Source organism: Rhinatrema bivittatum, chromosome 7 (assembly GCF_901001135.1).
Source record: "Rhinatrema bivittatum chromosome 7, aRhiBiv1.1, whole genome shotgun sequence".
Lineage (NCBI taxonomy): Eukaryota > Metazoa > Chordata > Amphibia > Gymnophiona > Rhinatrematidae > Rhinatrema > Rhinatrema bivittatum.
This window is the reverse complement of record NC_042621.1, coordinates 48,052,996-48,066,671: the sequence shown is the minus strand read 5'-3', so window position 1 is coordinate 48,066,671 and position 13,676 is coordinate 48,052,996. Positions and strand designations below refer to the sequence as shown.

Genomic DNA, 13,676 nt, shown 5'->3' with positions numbered 1-13,676 from the left:
AGGTGTCAAGAATTTGCGTCCACCGGTGAGGAGTTTGTTCTCCTTGGAACCTCAACCTGGTACTTCGAGGTTTGTGTGAGGCTCCTTTTGAACCTATCTGCAGGGCTACTCTAAGAATGTGACTTTGAAGGTTGTTTTCTTGGTTGCCATTTGCTCTGCAAGAAGGATTTCAGAGTTACAGGTTTTGTCATGTCGTGATCCCTTTTCTAAGACATCGGACGGGGTGTGTCTTTACGGACAGTACCATCCTTTCTCCCGAAGGTGGTATCTTCATTTCATGTTAATCGGTTGAACTGCCAGCCTTTTCGGATTTGGCAGATTCAGAACCAAACGCTCGTGAGCTTCGGCTATTGGACGTGCACAGAGTGTTACTTCGCTATCTTAAGGACAAAAAATGGATTAGGCGATCTGACCATGTTTTTGTTTTGTGGAACGGTCTGAAGAAGGGGCTTCAAGCTTCCAAAACCACCATTGCCAGGAGGCATAAGGAAGCTATTTGATCTGCTTACATTCTCAAAGGTAAGCCAGTACCGGAGGGCTCATTCCACCCAATCTCAGTCGGCCTTTTTGGGCAGAGGCTCACTTGGTATCGCCACAAGAGAATTTGTAGAGCGGCAACTCAGAAGTCACTGCGTTCTTTTGCAAGACATTATCAACTGGATGTGGCAAATCGGAGTCTCAGTCTTTTGGTGAAAGCATGTTACGAGCGGGACTCTCCCAGGTCCCACCCTGTTTAGGAAGCTTTGGTACATCCCAGGAGTCTGGACTGATCCGGTACGTACACGGAAAGGAAAATTTGGTTCTTACCTGATAATTTTCATTCCTGTAGTACCAAGGATTAGTCCAGAGTCCCGCCCAGGTATTAAGGAGGGTGGAGAGTCGTCCGATTAACTTTGTACATTACAGATATCAGAAGTTTTTTGTCAAGTTCATCAAGTTTATATTCCAATGGGTTTTTTATGATGGTTTGTTTGCATTTAGCTTTGATACAGATTAATACTGAGGAACTGCAGGTGGCATCAGGGTATATAAAGCAGTGTCAGTTTTACTTTCTCTGTCTCCGCCTGCTGGCACAGATGAATAAATCCAAGTCTGGACTGATCCTTGGTACTACAGGAACAAAAATTATCAGGTAAGAACCAAATTTTCCTATATGCCACATCCACAAAATATGTTACAGGGTATCAAGGGTATAACAAACGATATCCAGTAGAAGGAGCCTAGACATTGGGAACCCCTCAGAGACATGCAAAGCATTCCAATAATTCCAGTAGGTGTCCAGATAGCATCATACAGGGACATAGTATGCTTGAGCAAATGGGTAAGCTTCTCCACCAGCACCTGTTCATGAACCTGTTTTTTCCAGCAGTCAAGAGTGGGGGCGAATTTATTTATTTATTTATTTATTTATTTATTAACTTTTATTTACCGACATTCGTGAAGCACATCATGCCGGTTTACAAAGAACTCAGGCGGGAAATACAATGAAACAGAGTAACAATATAACAATATAACATTAATAACAGAAACAAAAATCAGAATACAAAAGAACAAAAGGGGCAAGGATGGCGGGGGGGAGGAAGGGGGGAGGGAGCGGTGGGGGGGGGGGGTATGGGAAAGAGGGGATGGGGAGCGGGTGGAAAGGCGTATCTAGATGAAGTATACGACAACAGAAACAAAAATGAAATAAAAAATAGAAGAGGGAGACTATGTACAGTTGAAGTATGTACAGGTACATTTCCACATAAGTGCAATGGTATAGCTGTCGGCATGTATTAAATGGTCTGCCAGAATTCCTTGAGAGGAGGTGAAATGATGGTCTCCCCAATGACCCAGTAAACAGAGTTTGGGACGCATGTCATGAAATGTATTTTATAGAAATATTTTTTTTCCTCTGGCTTCATCTCTAGAGCCTTTTTTTTGGCCCTTTTCAAGCACATGATTTTTCTGGAGAAGAGAGGCTGCTCCCGGACAGCCCTGGAGTTCTGCAAACTCATCCTCAGGTAAGTAAGCCCCATGTCTTGAATCTTAGTCTCAATTTTCTTCTTACATGAGCATGCTAGCTTCTCTTGCCTGTTTGATCCCGAGTCCCACCACCTTGGGGAAATGTCTCAGTTGCTTGTCTTCTCCCTGTGTCTCTGTGGGGTACAATGCATGGATTCCTTCACATCACTGGATTGGTCCTGGACCTGGCTTTCTGTTTAACATTCGTAAAGAAATGTTTCTTAGCATCCAGTCAGATGAATCCAAAACAAGTGGGTTTATGCACCTTTACCAGCAGATGGAGACGGAGCAAACTGATGTCACTATATATATGTATATATATATATATATATATACCCCTGCAGTGACATCAGCCTGCCACTATTCTCCGTCTCCATCAGATGGTGGACATATATTTCCCTACTGAGGATTGCTTCGATTTGAAAAAGGAGACCTTTCTCCTGCAGTGATACCAAAAGGTCCCTCCCCTAGTTGAAAATTTCTGAGGTGATTTCCATGATCCCTCAGATGAGTGCCTTGGTCTGGTAGCTGGTTTTTCAGCTGGCATGGACTTAGCTACTAAGCAGCTGAAAGGCAGTGGGTGCAAGAAGACTAGCGCGGAGCTAATGGCATATGCTCTCTCCCACCACAGCCAGAAACCGTCCCTGTACTCAGCCTGGTAAGGCTGAGTTCAAGTAAGTTTTAATAATTAAAAAAAAAAAAATACAGAGGCAGAGAAGGAGGGTTTTTAGAGTTAGGGCTTCCTCCTTCCCCCGGTCTCCGTGCTCAACGTGCTGTTCTGATGTTTGTCCCACTCCATGGGGTCGGCCAAGCCCCACTCTGAGGCTTTTTCACTGCACGCTGATCGGTGGGCCTCAACGGCATTTCGCATGCTTTCTTTAGGCTGCCCTCTACAGGATTGTTGGTTCGGTGTGTGCATCTAGCTCTGTGTCCAAGTTGCGCGTCCAGTTTTTGGACTTAGGCAGGCCTAGTAGTCTGTGCGACCAAGTTAAGCGGCGCCTTAAGTGGCTCTCCACTTACCTGTATGCACAAGTGAGCGTTGCTATGTGCTTATGTTTTTTTATGGCGCCTAGGCATTGGGACACCTAGAACATTTGGATGCCTAGAATGTTTTTGGACGTCCTAAAAAAAAAAAGAAAGAAAGAAAGCAGCTAGTCACATGTCTCTGGCTACCGATCAGCGCGCTGCCAGTCTAATGGCACCTATATCTAAAAAAAACCTAAGCGCCTTTCTCATTGCACTGGCTGTCATATTCGGGCATCTCAACCATGAGTGCCCGCTGACTTGTACTGGCACTGTTTGGAGGCTCAGGGAGAATCATCTTCCTCTGATTTCACTAAGCCTGGTTCTTCCCAGCCGGATGTAGGTCCAGGTAAAGATGTTTCAGGTGGGGTGTCTGATTTTGGAACTCCCCTAACTGGTTCTTCAGCAGGGGAAGGCATCTCAGTGAGTACGCCTTCAGGTACCTCCTGGTCTGGATACTTCTACAATTTAATGGGTAGAATTTTTCCAGGGATTGCAATCCTTTCTTCAAGTGCAGTCCTCAGCCCCATCTAGTGCTCCCAGGGCACTGTTGCCTAGACTTACTGTTAAGCGCTGGAGTACTCCTAGAGCGGCAGCAGGACTGTCCGATAGAGATCCGGATGGAACAGATGATGACACCGATCCTGACTCTCTTGAGGATGGTTAAATTCTTCCAGGATTAGAGCCATATAGAATTATGATATGGTTCTTTCATAGAGATGAACTGCTGGCCCTGATTTCACAGACCTTGAAAATGCTGGGAGTACCCAGGGCAGATTCCATGTTTGAACCAAAGAAAAATCTTATTTGGTTTCTCTGCATAAAGCCTCTTGTTTTTTCCCTGTGATGGAGACCATTCAAGAATTGATTGATCTTGAGTGGGGCACTCCAGAGGCTAATTTTAAGGAGGTCAGGTTTGGAAGGCCTGTACCCTCTGGATCCAGTAGTGAGAGAGTGTTTACATTTTCCGAAGGTGGATGCACTTTGTGCAGTCTCCAAGCGGATGAATATCCCTGTAGAGGGAGGAGGCGCTTTGAAGGATGTACATGATAGAAGGATTGAAACTACCCTTAAGCAGGCATTTGAAACAGTGTTCCCTGGTGGCTCGCTCTTGTTTACTTCTTGTTCCCTGGTGGCTCGCTCTTGTTTACTTCTTTCTCAAGAGTTGGATGACTTTGGGGTAAATTCCAGGGCAGTTATAGCGCCAGTGGCCGCCTTCTTGGTAAATACATGCTGCGATTTGGTTTGCAGCTCAGCCAGAGGGGTAGCGTCGATAATAGTGGCCAGGCATTAGTTATGGCTGAGGAATTGGTCAGCCAATGCGACCTCCAAAGCTAACCTCATGAAATTGCCCTTTATAGGTTTGCTCTTGTTTGGGAACGATTTGAGAAACTGGCCAATAAGTGGGACGAATCACCGGTTCCTTGATTACCGGAGGGGAGGATAAGAAGCAGATGCCATGCTCCTTCAGCATGAGACGTCATGCTAGGGGATCCAAGTGTAGAGAAGTGACCTTTCAGAAGACTTGGCCTTTTGGTAGGTCTCGGTCCTTTCAGCCCAGAAGGGGCACAGGCTCAGGGTATGGATCCTCCTGAGCCTCCCAATGAAGATTTGCAGACCCACTTCCGGGACCAGGAGATAGGGAGATGCCTCTCTCTCTTCTATCAAAGGTAGGTCGAAATCACATCGGATCATTGGGTCTTGGAAGTGATATGAGAAGGATATGCGCTGGAGTTTCGCAGTATTCCTCGGGACGTGTTCATGGTCTCTCCTTGCCACTGCCCACAGAAGAAGCAGGCAGTGGAGGATAGATTGGCAAGGCTCCTCAGTCCAAGGACTGTGATTGCGGTGCCCACGTCTCAAGAAAATACAGGGTGATATTCGGTTTATTTCGTTGTGCCTAAAAAAGAGGCATCCTTTCATCTCATCCTGTATTTCAAAGGTGTTAACTGTTATCTGCGAGTGACGCATTTTCACATGGAGACCTTGTGCTTGGTGATAACGGCCTTTCAGTTGGGAGAATTTCTGACCTTTTGGATCTGTCCGAAGCGTACCTTCACATTCCCATTCAACTAGAGCAGGGGTGGGCAATTAATTTTCCCATGGGGCTGCATGAGAAATTGGGATGGTTTTAGAGGGCCGGACTAATATAATTAACTCAGTTCTCAATAGCCCTACTTATGAAAAGACAGCAGTTTACCACCAATGCATGTCCTCTGAGAAAACAGACCGATACAAACGCTTACATGCTAGCAAAATATCTCATCTCGGTAACAGACACAGAACCGACCTAACATACTCCAGGATCTGTAGTAATGCACATAACTAATCCGCACACAGTTACACCTGTATTATGGAATACACTCAAACAGGAGCAACCCTATCTATGAAAAGGCAACACTACAAATATTAAATCAGGTCCTAAAAACCAATACACCTCTTATTAGGAAAACAGAACTAGCAAGCACTATAGATCCCCACACAGAAATAATTGTAAAACTATACTAATAAGCAGAATAAATGTTTCAAAAACAGCTATGAACAGAATAACATCCAACAATAAAAAACTCATAAAAAACTATTAAACATTCTCCAAACACCAATAAAATATTTCAAAAAAGCAGACATCACACAATTAAAATGGCAGTCAAGAAAAATAAACTTAAAGCCACCTTTACTTACCCCTCCAGCAGCTCTCCTACTCCCCTTCCCTGCAGGCCGTGGCACACACCAGAAGCAGCAGTAGAAGCTAAGCTCTATACTTATGGTCCTCTTCCTTAGTGCCCATGTCTCTCACACACACACCATACCAGTCATGCCCCCATGACCAGTTTCTGTCTCTCACACACCAATCATCTCCCAAACAGTCTTTGGCGCACACACACACCAGTCACCTTCCTGAACAGTTTCTCTCATGCCATACACACACACACACACACACACCACACACACACAGGCTTCCCACTCCTGTGTTCTACTTACATATATGGTCTTCTCACTCTCAATCACTTTCTCTGTCTGTCTCTCTCTCTCTCTCACACACACACACTCACTCACCAGTCTCTCACTCCCATGCTTGTTCTCTCCACATGCACAGGCTTCTCATTCCCATAATCACTTTCTTTCTCTCTCTCACACACACACCAGTCTCCTCACTCCCATGTTCTCTTTCAGATATACAGGCTTCTCCCTCCCATGATGTGTCTCACACACACCAGGTTCTCACTCCCATGCTTTCTCTTCACATGCACAGGCTTCTCATTCCCATAATCACTTTATTCTCTCTCTCTCACACACACACACACACAAAAGTCACCTGATCTCACTCATGCATACACACACACAGGCTTCCAACTCCCAAGTTCTCTTTCAGATATACAGGCTTCTCCCTCCCATGCTGTGTCTCACACACACCCAGGTTTCTCACTCTCATGCTCACTCTCTTCACATGCACAGGCTTCTCATTCCCATAATCACTTTCTCTCTGTTACACACACCAGTCTCTCTCATTTCCATGCTCACTCTCCACATGCACAGGCTTCTCATTCCCTGAATCACATTCTCTCACATTCACACACACCAGTCATTTTCTCACACACACACAGTCACCTTACCAAGCAGTCTCTCTCTCTCATGCATGCACACTCACCCAGGTTTCTCACTCCCACAACTCCAGGCTTCCTTCGCTCATGCTTTCCCACATACCCAGACTTCTCACTTCCATGCTTTTTCTCTCTCACACACACACACATCAGTCACCTCCCTGACTAATGTCTCACACTCTCACATACACATCAGTCATCTCCCTGAGCAATCACTTTCATTGTCTCTCACATACACACACCCATCAGCTCTCTGACCAGTCAATCACACACAGGCTGGCTGGCTGCTTCTTACTCTCTCTTACTCACTTCCTCTTCCCCCCCCCCCCCCCCCGAGCACAAATGGGAGCTGCAGCAGCCCCCGCAGGCCAAGAAAGAAGAATCCCATCGGCCGCGGGAGGCTCATGCTGCTGACTCCTTTCTCGATTACCGGCTGCTTCAATTGCTCAAGGACCGACGCTGCAGCCGACGCGGCACGGCTCTTTCTCCTTCCCACGCACCGCTCCGTGTATCACTTCCTGTTCCGGGTCACGGGAGGGGGGGTGCAGGCGCGGGAAGAAGAAAAGGCCAGCCGCGGGTGCCACAGCTTCTAACACTCGCTGCCGTTACCACTGGGCTTGAATGTGCTGACAGCCCAGCGGCAACGGCAGCGGGAGAGACCGGGAGCGCGCGCCGCGGACCGGCAAAAAACTCCCACGGCCCGGTCCCGGTCTGCGGACCGGTGGTTGGGGACCCATGAAAAAAGACCACGAAAGGCGGAACTGTGACATACCGTATTTTTCGCTCCATAAGACGCACCTGACTATAAGACGCACCTAGGATTCAGAGGGGAAAATAAAAAAAAAAAAAAATTTGTGCTAAACCGGCTCTGCGTCTGGGCGTCTTATGGAGCAAATTAGGGAGTGCATAGTTTTGTTTTTTTTCTCCCCATTTTGTTTTCGGGTCTGGGGAGGGCCATTTCGGTCCACTCCCCAGATCAGAAAACTTTTCTTTCTCTGGGAACCCCTCCCCCCCAAAAAAACCCCCCATCCCAACCCTTTAAATTAACAACCCCCACCCTCCTGACCCCCCCCCAAGACCCTGCCGACTTAATTTACTACCACCCCCCCACCCTCCTGACCCCCCCAAGACCTGCCGACTTAATTTACTGCAACCCCCCCCCCTCCTGACCCCCCCAAGACCTGCCGACTTAATTTACTACAACCCCCACCCTCCTGACCCCCCAAGACCTGCCGACTTAATTTACTACAACCCCCCACCCTCCTGACCCCCCCAAGACCTGCCGACTTAATTTACTACAACCCCCCACCCTCCTGACCCCCCAAGACCTGCCAAACGTCCCTGGTAGTCCAGCTGGGGTCCAGGAGCGGTCCGGGAACGATCTCCTGGGCTTCGGCCGTCGGCTGCCAGTAAACAAATGGCGCCGACGACCCTTTGCCCTCACTATGTCACTGAGACCGACCAATAGCAGCGGTCGGTCCCAGTGGCAATAGTGAGGGCAAAGGGCCGTCGGCGCCATTTTGTTTACTGGCAGCCGACGGCCCACGCCCAGGAGATTGTTCCCGGACCCCCGCTGGACCACCAGGGACGTTTGGCGGTCTTGGGGGGTCAGGAGGGTGGGGGGTTTGTAGTAAATTAAGTCGGCAGGTCTTGGGGGAGTCAGGAGGGTGGGGGGGTTTGTTAGATTTTTTTTTTTTACCGGACGCTGTAAAAAAAAACAAACAGTTCATTCTCCGCTCCCTCGCTCCCCGATTGGCCGGCCAATCGAGGAGCGAGGGAGCGGAGAATGAACTGCTGCCTTCCTCTGCAAGGGAAGGCAGCGTGCCTCATTCCCCGTTGCTCTCAGCAGTGGGCGGGCCGGTCACAGACCGTAGGGCGGGCCGGATTCAGCCCGCGGGCCGCCCCTTGCCCAGGTTCTGAACTAGAGCAATCAATGTTTTTCTGCGGTTTGCAGTTCTAGGACGCAATTATCAGTTTCGGGCATTGTATTTTTGGTCTGGCCCACTGCTCCCAGGACCTTTTCCAAGGGTAACGGTGGTAGTTGTGACAGAATTGAGAAGGGATGGGATCCTAGTACACCCGTATCTGGACTGGCTGATTCAAGCCAAGTCACTGGAAGAGAGCCGCCTAGTGACTTGCACAGTGATCTCCCTGTTGCAGGAGCTTGGCTGGGTGGTGAATATGTCCAAGAGCAGTCTTTAGCCTGTTCAGTTGTTGGAATACCTTGGGATTCGGTTCGACATGAAGCAGGGCAAGGTTTTCCTGCTGGAAGTTCATATACAGAAGTTGATGGCACAGCTATGTCTATTGATGAATACTCTGCGCTCAACTGTATGATCCTACCTGCAGGTACTTGGTTTAATGGCGGCAACCCTGGAAGTGGTACCATGGGTGAGAGCACATATGCATCCTCTTCAGCGCTTCCTGTTGTCTCGGTGGAACCAGCAGTCTCTGGACTGTTTGGTTTGGCTCCACCTGCCGATGGTGGTCTCCTCCCAAAAGCAGTGTTGGCTACAGCTGGATAATGTAAGGAAGGGAATTTTCATAGCACCACCGGACCTGGCTAGTAACAACGGCAGATGCAAGCCTCCATGGTTGGGAGCTCACTGTCAGGAGCTGACAGCGCAAGGGCACTGGGATGCAGAAGTGTCTCTCTAGAGCATCAATTGTTTAAAGCCAGGGCAGTCCGGCTTGAATGTTTGCAATTCAACGACAGGTTGCAGGGTCAGTCGGTGTGGATAATGTCTGTCAAAGCAACGACTGTGGCTTACATAAATCAGCAGGGTGGAACCAAGAGCCAAAAAGTGTCACAGGAGGTAGATCAACTTATGGAATTGGCCGATCTACATCTCCAGATGATCAAAGCCTCTCATGTAGCAGGAAAAGACAATGTAAGAGCAGACTTTCTCAGCTGGGAAAGTCTGAACCCAGGAGAATGGGTGCTATCAAGCGAGGCGTTTCAGCTGATTCTGGATCGCTGGGATCTCTTGTTTCTAGACCTGCTGCAACTTCTCACAATGTGAAAGTTCTGCGATTCTTCAGTCGCAGGAGAGATCGAAGTCGTTGGGATTGATTGCCTTAGTGCAGTAGTGGCTGGAAGACAAGTTACTATACATCTTTCCTCCATGGCCCATGTTGGGCAGATTAGTCTGAAAGATCGGGCGCCACAGACTGATGGTGCTTTTGGTTACTCCAGATTGGCCCAGGAGACCATGGTATGTGGATCTGCGGTGGCTCCTGGCGGAATCGCCCCCTTCGGCTTCTGACGCACAAGGATCTGTTGCAGCAGGGTCCTATTCTTCACAAAGATCCGATTCTATTTTGTCTTTCGGTATGGCCCTTGAAAGAGCTTGATTGCTGAAATGCGGATACTCTGCAGCATTGATTTCTACCTTGCTAAGAGCTAGAAAGTTCTCCACTTCCTTGGTCTATGTGCGGGTTTGGTGAGTGTTAGAGGCCTGGTGTGAGGATCAAGGTACTCTTCCTTGTTTGGTCAAGATCCCGCTCATTTTGGAATTTTTGCAGTATGGCTTGAATAAAGGCTTGGCACTTAATTCCTTAAAGAATACAAGTAGCAGCTCTCGCCTGTTTGAGGTAAAGTGAATGGCGGATCCTTGTCGGCTCATCCTGCCTCAGGGACCCGATCTAAGAATCGCAAGTGCATGGCCGCGCCGTTCCTGGGCCGTCAGACCGTGGGAACGGCGGCCATTTTAGGTTTTTCGGCTGCTTCTTTCTCAGAGCAGCCTGAGGACCAGGACTCAATTTTTTCTGAATTACCCCCCGATTCGAGCAGTGGATTTTGAGCCCCCCACCCATAATCCCCCCTCCTCTCGCCCCCGGGGGTGCCAGGCCCCGTTTTTCTTCGGAATTTGTGCTTCTACTGCACAAATCATTCTTGTAAGCGTGCAGAAAGAATCGGACCCCCCCCTCCGGTTCCTCCCTTTGCTCCCCCTCCGGCTAAGGTGCGCGTCCGCCTGTTTCTCCCTCTTCGGCGGCCCCAGCTGCGCAGGGGTCGATGCGGGGTCCCAGGGGTCCCCCCCCTCCTCCGGATCCCCTGCCCCCTGTCCAGCTCAGGACCCGGATTTTGCTTAGGCCTCCCCCCCCCCTTTGGAAGGGGATGACCCCCAGGTGCTCCGTCTTTTCCAAAGGGAGGAATTAGAGCCTCTTATCCCCTTCATCACTCAGGAATTGGGGATTGAGTGTCCCCCAGTGGACAAATTCTCGGCTGTGATGCCAGCTTCTGCGGACCCGGTCCTGGCGGGACTCAGGGCTCTGCCATACTCCTTTCCTTTCCACCCCATGCACATGCTAATGCTCCTCAGGGAATGGCGGGCTCCCGGAGACCCGGCTTAGAATTACATCTCAAACGCATTTTTTTAAATCCTTGTCTTGAGTGTTCGGGCGACGATATGCAGCAGGCAAGCCTTAGGTGGGTCCAACGATTACTCAGCACTCAAGACCTCCCATCTGTAGAGGCAGAGCAGGCTGAAAGGTTGGGAGGCGCTATTGCCTATGGGGCGGATGCCCTTTATGATCTGTTCCGGGGTGCAGGCGGCAGCGATGGCTTCGGCGGTAATCGACCAGACGGCTTCTCTGGCTCCGTCACTGGGCGGCCGATTCGTCTTCCAAGGCCCAGCTGGGAACTCTTCTTTTCAAAGGTAAGTTGCTTTTTGGAGAGGACCTGGAGCAGCTTATTAAATCCTTGGGGGACAACAAGGTTCATAAGCTGCCTGAGGACCATCCGAAACAGGCAAGATCCTCTTTCCCTAACCGTACCTGGTTCTCAACGGGGATATATAACCCAAGAGCGAGGGGCGCCTTCTCTAGGGGACTTCCTTCAAGGTCTCAGTCCTGGTCTTATTTCTTTCGAGGCCGTCGGCCCTTCCGAGATTCCAATACCCGCCACGCCCAAGCCCATCTCCCAATGAGAACTTGCCGGCCCATCCCTCCATTCCCGACTTAGGTGGTCGCGTATTTCTGTTCATGGAGGAATAGTTCAAGATTACATCAGACCAGTTGGTCCTCGAGAAGGTCGAAAGAGGCTACGCCTTAGAATTTGCTTCACGATATTCCAGACTGTACATAGTCTCTCCATGCGGACACGGAGCGGACGGCTGTGATTCAGACCCTCACCAGACTCTCCAGATGCTGGGAGCAATAGTCCCGGTTTCCAGTGGAAGAACAAGGTGCCGGCCAAGATGCTATTTACTACTTCGTGGTTCCAAAAAAAAAAAGGACGACTCCTTTCGTCCCATCCTCGATCTCAAGAGGGTCAACCGGAGGGAAACCCTGAGGTCCGTGATAGCGGCAGTCCACTCTGGAGAGTTTTTCTGGCCTCACTCGACCTACGGAGGCGTACCTACACATACCGATCCGTGGCCGAACATCAGAGGTTCCTTCGATTCCACATCTTGGGACAGCATTTTCAGTTCCGGGCTCTCCCCTTCGGTCTCGCCACGGCTCCACGCACCTTCTCCAAGGTCATGGTGGTGGTGGCCGTTGGCCTCCGACGGGAGGGTGTCCTAGTCCACTCCTAGCTGAAAGATTGGCTGGTGCGGGCCAAGTCGGAACTCTTATGCAAGTTGGCAGTGGACTGAGTACTTACCCTTCTTGCATCACTGGGTTGGGTAGTAAATTTTGCCAAGTCTCATCTCCGACCTTCTCAGGTTTTGGAGTTCCTCGGAGCTTGCTCGCTACACGGGTTGGCAAGGTGTTCCTCCCGAACTCTCGAGCCTTTAAGCTAATGGCTCAAGTCCGATGATTTCTTTCTATGCCTCTCCCCACGGCGTGGGATTACCTGCAGGTCCTGGGGACCATGCTTCCACGATAGACTTGGTTCCCTGGGCTTTTGAGCCTATGCGTCCCTTACAGAAAGACTTACTATCCCGCTGGAAGCCAATATCGGAAGAGTTCCAGATGCAGCTTCCTCTCTCTGACTCTACCATCAGCGACATGCAGTGGTGGCTCACGCTCAGATATCTTCTGAAAGGAGGTTCTCTTCAGACTCCGCAGTGGATTGTAGTGACGACGGATGCCAGCTTCTCCGGTTGGGAAGCAGTCTGTCAGTTGCAAGCCACACAGGGATATTGGTCCCCTACCCAATCCCGCTGGCACATCAACCGCCTGGAGGCATGGGCGGTTCGTCTGGCCCTCCGAGCCTTTCTTTCCCTCCTCCGACACCATGCGGTTAGGGTACTCTCGGACAACTCCACCATGGTGACGTACATCAATCACCAAGGGAGCACCAGGAGTCGCATGGTGGCCCTCGAAGCCAGCCAGCTCTTTGCGAGGGCGGAGCGCCTTCTGCAGTGTTTAGCGGCATCTCCCATTACGGGAAAGGAGAATGTTCAGGCAGCTTTTCTGAGTCGCCAGCGGCTCAATCACGGCGAATGGGAGTTGTCCGACGAGGCAATGCAGCTGATTGTTCGCAGATGGGGGTCCTGCTCAACTGGACTTGATGGCTACTCTGGGCAATGCCACAGCCCCCAGGTTCTTCAGCCGATGGAGGGAGCACTGTTCGGAGGGAGTAGCTGCGCTAGCTCTTCCTTGGCCCTGCGACGTCCTTCTGTACGTATTCTCTCTCTGGCCTCTGGTGGGCCAGGTGCTCAGAAGGCTAGAACTACACAAGGGTCCGGTCATCCTCGTGGCGCCCGAGTGGCCCCGCAGGCCGTGGTTCGTGGACTTAGTAAATCTCTCGCGGGACGGACCCCTTCGACTCGGTCATCTCCAGTGCCTGCTTCAGCAGGGTCCCGTATTTTTCGACCAGGCGGATCGCTTTGTCTAGCGGCCTGGCTTTTGAATGGCGGCAATTGAGAAAGAAGGGCTATAGGGAGGACGTTGTCTCCACCATTCTGCGAGCTCACAAGACGTCTACTTCTCTCGCCTACATCTGGCTCTGGAAGGTTTTTCAGCTCGTTTGTGCGGAATTGGGTGTCTCCACGCAGTCGGCACCGGTCTCCCTGGTCTTTTCATTTCTCCAGCTCGGACTCTCTAAGGGTCTCTCCTTTGGTTCGCTGCGTGTGCAGGGTCTCTGCCCTCAGCTCTCTC

At 50.2% G+C, this 13,676-nt stretch overlaps 1 protein-coding gene across 3 annotated transcripts in view; it reads left to right on the top strand.

The window, feature by feature from the left end:
* Positions 1–13,676, top strand: part of TCF25 (transcription factor 25) — a 372,469-nt gene that overhangs the window by 152,496 nt on the left and 206,297 nt on the right. For all 3 annotated transcript variants that reach the window (XM_029608348.1, XM_029608345.1, XM_029608346.1), the window contains exon 10: positions 1,911–2,003. In XM_029608348.1, the coding sequence (XP_029464208.1) occupies positions 1,911–2,003 (93 nt within the window). The remainder of the gene's footprint in view (positions 1–1,910; positions 2,004–13,676) is intronic.